This window comes from Micromys minutus, assembly GCF_963924665.1.
Source record: "Micromys minutus genome assembly, chromosome: 2".
NCBI lineage: Eukaryota > Metazoa > Chordata > Mammalia > Rodentia > Muridae > Micromys > Micromys minutus.
In genome coordinates, this window is record NC_137971.1 from 76,413,576 (window position 1) to 76,423,046 (window position 9,471).

Here is a 9,471-nt window from a genome sequence, read left to right on the forward strand (position 1 = left end):
AAGAATGTTGTAGAAAATATCAATCAATACAAATTTCTTTTCTTTTCTTTTTTTTTTTTTACAATGAGCAAAAAGTATATGTAATACAGGGTGTAACCCGGAATTTGTCAATGTGTTCTTGGTGAGTAAGGATTGAGCATGACTTTTTTTTTGTTTGTTTTGTTTTGTTTTTTTCTTGGACTTCACAATGTCTGAGTTGTTTCTGGGGCAGTGTGAGCCTCTGGGGTTAGCATCCCACTATCAGAGACTGCATATTATGTCTGTTCTTTTGTGACTGGGTTATCTCACTCAGGATGATATTCTCTAGATGCAGCCATTTTCTTAAGAATTTGGTTAAGTCATTGTTTCTGGTGGCTGAGTAGTATTCCATTGTGAAAATATACCACAATTTTTGTATCCATTCATCTTCTGAAGGACATCTAGGTTCTTTCAAGCTTCTGGATATTATAAATAGAGCTGCTATGAACATTGTGGTGCATATATCTTTGTTGTGTATTAAAGTGTCTCTGGGGTATATGCCCAGAAGTGGAATAGCTGGGTCTTCAGGTAGTACTATGTCCAATTTTCTGAGGTATCGCCAGACTGATTTCCAGAGTGGCTGTATCAGTTTACAACCGCACAAACAGTGGAGAATCGATCCTCTTTCTCCGCAACCTCGCCAGCATCTGCTGTCATCTGAGTTTGAGATCTTGGCCAAACTGACTGGAGTGAGGTGCAATCTCAGGGTTGTTTTGATTTGCATTTCCCTGATGGCTAAGGATGTCGAACACTTCCTTAGATGTTTCTCAGCGATTCGATGTTCCTCAATTGAGAACGTTTTGTTTAGCTCTGTACCCCATTTTTTAATAGTGCTGTTTGATTCTCTGGTGTCTAGCTTTTTGAGTTCTTTGTATACCTTGGATATTAGGCCTCTATCTGATGTGGAGTTGGTAAAGATCTTTTCCCATTCTGTTGGCTGCCGTTTTGTTTTCTTGACGATGTCCTTAGCCTTACAGAAACTTTGCAATCTCATTAAGTCCCATTTGTTTATCTTTGACCTTGGAGCTTGAGCCATTGGTGTTTTGTTCAGAAAATTTTCTCCTGTGCCTATGTGTTCTAAGGTTTTCCCTACTTTCTCATCTAATAGTTTCAGTGTATCTGGTTTAATGTGGAGATCTTTGATCCACTTACACTTGAGCTTTGTACAAGGAGATAAGAAAGGGTCTATTTTCATTCTTTTGCATGCTGAGTGCCAGTTAGACCAGCACCATTTGTTGAATAGGCTGTCCTTTTTCCATTGAATGTTTGCGGCTCCTTTGTCAAAAATCAGGTGACCATATACGTGAGGGTTCATTTCTGTATCTTCTATTCTATTCCATTGATCCACATGCCTATTTCTGTACCAGTACCATGCAGTTTTCAGCACAACTGCCTTGTAATATAGCTTGAGGTCAGGGATAGTGATTCCTGCAGATGTTTTCTTGTTGTTGAGGATGGATTTTGCTATTCTAGGTCTTTTGTTATTCCATATGAAATTGCAAATTGATCTTTCCAACTCAATGAAGAACTGGGTTGCCTCAATCGATATAAGAAGATTGAAATACTCCCATGCATCTTCTCAGATCACCATGGTCTAAGGCTGGTCTTTAACAACAACAAAGACAACAAAAAGCCAACATACACATGGAAACTAGACAACGCTCTGTTAAATGATAGCAGGGTCAAAGAAGAAATAAAGAAAGAAATTAAGGATTTTCTAGAATTCAATGAAAACAAAAACACAACATACCCAAACCTATGGGATGCAATGAAAGCAGTACTGAGAGGAAAACTCATAGCCCTAAGTGCTTCCAAAAAGAAACTGGAGAGAGCATACATCAGCAACTTGACAGCACAGCTAAAATTTCTAGAACAAAAGGACACAGATACACCCAAAAGGAGTAGACGGAAAGAAATAATCAAAATTAGGGCAGAAATAGACCAAATAGAAACAAAAAGAACCATTGAAAAAAATCAACAAAACCAAGAGCTGTTTCTTTGAGCAAATCAACAAGATTGATAAACCCCTAGCCAGACTAACTAGAGGGCAAAGAGAGAGTATACAAATCAACAAAATCAGAAAGGAAAGTGGAGACATAACAACTGAAACTGAGGAAATTCAAGAAATCATCAGATCCTACTACAAAAACTTATACTCCACAAAGTTGGAAAATCTGGAGAAAATGGATGAATTCCTAGACAGATACAAGATCCTAAAGTTAAACCAGGGCCAGGTAACCATCTAAACAATCCCATAACACCTAAAGAAATAGAAGAAGTCATCAAAAGCCTCCCAACCAAAAAAAGCCCAGGTCCAGATGGGTTCAGTGCAGAATTTTATCAGACATTTATTGTGGACATAACACCAATACTCTCCAAACTATTCCACTAGATAGAATCAGATGGAATACTATCTAACTCATTTTTTGAGGCTACAATAACCCTCGTTCCTAAACCACACAAAGACCCTACAAGGAAAGAGAACTTCAGACCAATCTCACTTATGAACATTGATGCAAAAATTCTCAACAAAATCCTTGCAAACTGAATCCAAGTACACATCAAAACGATTATTCACCATCACCAAGTTGGCTTCATCCCGGGGATGCAGGGATGGATTAATATAAGGAAATCCATCAATGTAATCCACCATATAAACAAACTCAAAGAACAAAATCACATGGTCATCTCACTAGATGCTGAGAAAGCATTTGACAAAATTCAACAACCCCTCATGTTAAAAGTCCTGGAAAGAACAGGAATCCAAGGCCCATATTTAAACATAATAAAAGCAATATACAGCAAACCAACAGGCAACATCAAACTTAATGGTGGGAAACTTGAAGCAATCCCACCAAAATCAGGGACTCGACAAGACTGCCCACTCTCCCCCTACCTATTCAACATAGTACTGGAAGTCCTGGCTGGAGCAATTAGACAGCAAAAGTAGATCAAGGGGATACAAATCAGAAAGGAAGAGGTAAAAACATCACTCTTTGCAGATGACATGATAGTGTACTTGAGTGACCCCAAAAATTCCACCAGAGAACTCCTACAGCTGATAAACAAGTTCAGCAAAGTGTCTGGATACAAAATTTACTCAAACAAATCAGTAGCCTTCCTATACTCAAAGGACAAACATGTGGAGAAAGAAATTAGGGAAAAGATACCCTTCACAATAGTCACAAAAACTATGAAATACCTTGTTGTGACTCTAACTAAGCAAGTGAAGGACCTGTATGACAAGAACTTCAAACCTCTAAAGAAGGAAATCCAGGAAGATCTCAGAAAATGGAAAGATCTCCCATGCTCATGGATCGGAAGGATCAATATCTTAAAAATGGCCATCCTACCAAAAGCAATCTACAGATTCAATGCAATCCCTATCAAAATTCTTCTTTCCTCCTAAATGAGCACCCCTTCCCTACCTAAAAGTTCTGCCTGAGGATGGAGAGTAGAACTCCAGTATAGATACTGGTACCAGTTTTGGAACTATATTTCTAGATTTCCAAAAGACCTAATATTTCAAGTTACCCAAAACATAAAAGAGTTAATCCAGCTTGGTGAGTTTATGACAAGAGACCACCTACTCCTCAGGAAAACAGGATTACCCCTAGGAAGGATCACCTTAAGCTATGCTAAAACAAAACAAAAAAAAAAAAAACAAAACAATATAGGTGGAATAATTATTTCTTTAATTAAATAATGTACTTTTCTTTTTCTGAATTCTTACCCCATAGCACACTCTATGAGTTACTATTAGGTTTAGCTGTCTGGCAGAAAGGCATAACTGTCCTCCCCTGACCTCCGTCTTCCATCTTCTTTCCTCCCTTTCTCTCTCATTTTGGTTGTCTTTTTCTGATACTGTCCAGAGCTAAATATGTTCTTTGCTGTTGTTGCTGTTTGTACTTTGAGCTTGCTTATTCTCTCTCTAAAGTGCTCCTTCCAACCATGCAGCTTCTGTTTACCATACAGCTGACCTCCATGCTGGCTCTGTGTCTTTTTCTCTGGGCAGTTGCTGAAATTAACATTTATCCTACTCTTTTTTTGAAAGAATAATAATTTCTTCCTTTGAATAAACTTCAGCTTTTGTTTACTTTCAAGAATATATATGTGAATTATAATATTGCTGATGTAGTTTTTAATGTATATAGAATTGAAAGCTCCAGGGCTGAGGACATAGCTTAGCAGAGGCTTGCCTAGGGTGTGTAAGACCCCTAAGTTCAATCTGCAGTATAGCAAGCAAGCAATCAAGCAAACACTCAAGTCCCCAAACCAATTTCCACAGAACTAAAACTTAAAGAGAAAATGTTACAGGACCTCTGTGTTTGAATTTTAATAAGGAAGTTTTAAATCAACTGTAAGAAATAAAAGATGACTATTTTGTTTTAGCTATTAGTGCCCAATTATTCCCATACTATTTTTTGAATAGGTCTTTTTGTTGTATCACTGTCAGAGTCATTCTGGCATCTTAGTATAATAAATCTACTTTTGGGTTTTATTTTCTCTCACTGATTTGTCTATTTCTCTACCAATTCCACACTGACGTACTTATCACCATCACATCATAAATCCGAATAGTAAGCCATAAACTCCATCTTAACCTCAATTTTTAGCATTATGTTTTTTATAGATATAGCAGTCTTTTATCAAAAACTTCAATATCTAACCTTTTATAGTGGTGTTGAGATTCCTCTTTACATCCTCAATGATTTCTGTCACCACATCAATACCAGAAGGTATGTAAATCAATTCCCACTCCTGGGCATCTTTGATGAAAGAAGGCATGGTAGCAATGGATTGAGGAGTGAAATGATATGGTCCAACAACAGTCATATCAGTAAGTGCACGAAATATCAACAACATTATTACAAACAACAGTGCTGCCAAGACCTCTGTTATCGTACTAGTAATATGTCTCTTCTAAAGGAGGAAAAAAGACATGTTATTGATTAACTTAGGAGTACACATTCAATATAAATGACAGTTTTATATTTTACCTTCTGTACCATATAGAACAAAGGGCAGATGTATGTTCAGGGCCTGAAGTTGCAACACGTGAGGCATGAAAAGTATGGTATATATTCTATGTATTCAATTCTCCCAAATAATCTTATAGATACCATAGAAAACAAGTGCATCATCATTATAAATTATATTAATAAAATGTCATGTGCTGTTTGTATATGTTGAGGGTGGACTATATGACTGAAAAACCCCTTCTTCCCTTCCTTGTTCCAGGAGAGAGGATGTTCTTTGTTAGTTACTCCAGCATGCCTTTAAACAGTGCTTCCCAGTCATTTCTGCTGGATATTCTAAGAACAAGATTTGGGGTTTTGCTATCTATCTGCTGCTTTACATTGGTTCTTATACTTAGAGTACTGACCCAATGGAGCACGGCTCTGCCTGGGATTCTCACTCATACTCTAGCACGCTACCTCAATGGAACTTCCCCAGTCAACTTCTACCAAAGTTGACGAGGTTTAGTTATTTCTCTTCTGCTTTCACTTACTCTTTTACCATTGCTTGCAGCATGGCTAATAAACATACTCACCTGAAAATGAAACTCTGGTTCTTACAGATCATTCTCTGGACAAAACAATCATTAAATTCTTAATGCTTTTGTCACAAGGGCTCCTAAATTAATCTAAGTGATAGTTAAATCATTAGAAAAGGAGGCCATAGGGCAACCATAAAAAGACAAAGCCAAATAAACTCCTGGCCCCATCAAAAGCTGAATGTTTCTCTTTTAATAGTTTTGTCATTAAATACTAGACTTATGTCTCAAGGACAGGATGTTTATACACTAGAAGGTCTTTGTGACCAGACTAATTACAATTGCTGGGATTTTATGTAGCCACTTGAATGAGCACAAGTAAATCCTAAATTCTTGCCAGAGTAAGTAAAGCTACCTTGATTAACTTAATTTTGGTTGTCCTTAAAAATCACTCATTTTAGAGGCTACCCAGTTGGACAGTATATCATTAGTTTTCTACCAGATTTTCTGTAGATAACATCTCTAATATGTATATTATAATAATTTGAAGGCTACTTTGGTAAAACATTGAGGTTTTGGTCCTGATGCAACTTAAGAAAAAGAAAAGAAAGTTTTTGACAACTCTGCTCTACTCTTTTGTCTCATCCTCTGCTACTTTCATCTTTGGTCAGAGTTATTCGGTACAGAATGAAGGTGTGATAATCATGTGAGGAGTGTTTTGTTCAAAACCATCATCCAAGGTTACTTTATTCTAGGTTTGTCTAATCTCTCTTCTCTATTTAAAATGACTAAAATCATCAGAATATAAATGGAAGGAAAAAAGAGAGAACTGAGTTTCAGGAAGTGCTCCATGCATTCCCAAAAAAGAATGTTCCTCCCTCCTTTAGGTTTACTCTCCATTACTTTAATAAACATGCCCTTCCTATTTTACTTTCCTTTAAAAGCAGACTCCACACAAACCTAGAGGCAGTAGCCACAGGCAGTCCCAGGATGCTTTCCCTTTCCTCTGCATCAGATGCTGTTACTTAACAAAAGCCCTGCCTGGAAATTTTCTTCTGACCTTTGTACATTACCTTCTCTAAGTGCAGGGGCCCAGATTCTGAAATTCCTTTCAACTATTTCAACTACCTCTTCTCTACTCCCTACTTTTTCAGATCACTCTACAGTATAGATTCATTGGCTTTTATACATTTGGAAGATCTACCCACAGGTTTGAATTTTTCAGAAGTGTATGCACAAACATACACAAAATGAAATGTAACAAATGGGCTCGCATGGACATTCCCATGGATGTCTTTACCTACCTTTAATGTAAAATTTTTCCACAGGAGAACTCTTAATTGATTGACTATTAACTGATTCATCCTTTTACAAAAACTATGCACTCAACTCTAAGGATGAAAGGTTTCTTTCTTTTGTTTGTTTTTTCTTTCTTTTTCAATTTTTAGAATAGTAAGTTACCTAAAATGTGAACAATAAACAAAATTAAATTCTTTTTAAAATTTTCCTCTTTAATCAGTCTCAAAAATTGGTGAGATTATATATCTGAAATAAGGCAAATTGTATTATTTCTAACATTTTCTACTAATTTTTGAAATATATACTATTAATGGCCCAGCCAGAGATGCTGGTTTGCCCTGAACCCAGAGTGGAGCCAGTGCTCTAGATCTCACCCACTCAGCTCACACCCAGACACAGCTTGACCCCCAAGTGTTCTGACAAATTCAGGATCATAGATGAAACCTCAAATCCAACCCTAATACCTGGCATAACTGGGACCCCCAGACTCAGGGATGCAGGGACCCCACAAAGCTGGAGGTGCAAGTTACTTCCAGTTTGCACTTATACCCAGAACAGAGATTGTGCTCTGGGTCTCCAGCCACTCAGCCCACACCCAGATACAGCTTAACCACTAGGAGTTCTGATACATACGGGATCACAGAATCACAGATTAACAGGCACACAGACGGGACAGGCTCCATTCAGAGACAGCAAGGCCAGTTAACACCAGAGATAATCAGATGGCAAGAGGCAAGCACAAGAACATAAGCAACAGAAACCAATACTACTTGGTAACATCAAAACCCATTTCTCCCAGAAAGCTCTGGATTCTTCAACACACCTGAAAAGCAGGATTCAGGCCTAATTTTCCTTCTTGTAGAGATGATAGAGGACTTTAACATGGACATAGATAACTCTCTTAAAGAAATACAGGAAAACACAGGAAATATGTAGAAGTCCTCAAAAAGGAAACACATAAATCTTTTAGAAAAATATAGAATAACACAATCAAACAGGTGAAGGAGTTGAAAAAAAATCATCCAATCTAAAACTGGAAATAGAAACATTAAAGAAAACCTAAAGGGAGACAACCCTGAAGATGGAAAACCTAAGAAAGAGCAGGAGTCACAAATGCAAACATCACCAACAGAATACAAGAGATAGAAGAGAGAATCTCAGGCATATAAGATACCATAGAAGACATTGGCACAACAGTCACAGAAAATACAAACACCTCCTAACTCAAAACATTAAAGAAATCCAAGGCACAATGAAAATAACAAACCTAAGAATAATAGGTATAGAAAAGAGTCAAGATTCCCAACTCAAAGAGCCAGCAAAAATCTTCAATAAAATCATAGAAGAAAAGTTCCCTAACCTAAAGATATGCCCATAAATATACAGGAAACCTACATAACACAAAACAGATGGGACCAGAAAAGAAATTCCTCCATTACATAATAATCAGAACATCAAATGCATAGAATAAAAAAAGAATATTGAAGGTATAGGGAGAAAAGGTCAAGTAATATAGAGAGCTGTGAGGTGACGCGCCCCGAAGATGGCGCTGGTTTCGCCTTCCACCACCTTGATGGTGAGGGCTCTCAGTAGTAAACAAGACCTTATTTGGCCGTGCTTTTTCAGCTTGCCTACTTCTGCATTGAAGCAGCCTATCTGCAGGGCCCACGTGGCTTACAGGGGTTGGTAGGCGCAAGGGGATTTAAGCCTGTGCAGGCCTTCCCCCGGGGGGCGGAGTCAGAAGCAGAAGCTGAAGAAGAAGCTTGTACAAGGTTCCTGAATAAACTGCTTGAAGAAGATCTTTCCCGGGTCATGTCTTCCTTGCTGGTCGAGGTTGGGCGCAACAAAGTAAAGGTCATATAAAGGCAGACATATCAGAATTACACCAGACTTGAGAAGAGAGACACTGAAAGTCAGAAGATCTTGGGCAGATATCATAGACACTAAGAGAACAAAAATGCTAGCACAGGCTACCATACCTAACAAAACTCTCAATTACCACAGATGGAAAAACCAAGATATTCCATGAAAAAACCAAATATAAACAATGTCTTTTCACAATTACAGCCTTACAAAGGATAACAGATGGAAAACTCTAACACAAGAAGGAAAATTACATACAAGAAAACTAATAAATTAATCTTCTCACAACAAACCCAAAGGAAGAGAACCACAAAAACTAATTTAACCTATAAGAACAAAAATAACAGGAAGCAACAATTACTGGTTCCCAATATCTCTCAGAATCAATGGACCCAATTGTCCAATAAAAAGACATAGGCTGACAGACTAAATATATAAACAGAACTCAGTATTTTGCTGCATACCTCAATGACAAAGACAGACACTACCTTAAAGGAAGAGGCTGGAAAATTTTTTTACAAGGAAATGGCCTCAAAAACAAGCTGGAGTAGCCATTCTAATATCCAATAAAACAAAATTTACCAAAAAAGATGGGAGGGACACTACCTACATTACATATTCATCAAAGGAAAAGTCCACCAAGATGAACTCTCAATTCTTAATATCTGTGCCCCAAATGCAAGGGCACCCAACTTTGTAAAAGAAATGTTACTGAAGCTCAAAGTACACAATGAACTTCATACAATAATAGTAGAAAACTTCAACATCCCACTCAGATCAATGGACAGATCACG

General features: G+C 37.5%; 1 protein-coding gene across 1 annotated transcript in view; it reads right to left on the reverse strand.

The window, feature by feature from the left end:
* The window catches only part of LOC308417669 (phospholipid-transporting ATPase ABCA3-like), a gene marked incomplete at both ends in the record, with an annotated part of 41,134 nt that extends 36,328 nt beyond the window's left edge, over positions 1-4,806 (reverse strand). Inside the window, one exon of the mRNA XM_080913008.1 lies at positions 4,689-4,806. Coding sequence (XP_080769134.1) covers positions 4,689-4,806 — 118 coding nt within the window. The remainder of the gene's footprint in view (positions 1-4,688) is intronic.
* Positions 4,807-9,471: the final 4,665 nt, after the last annotated feature.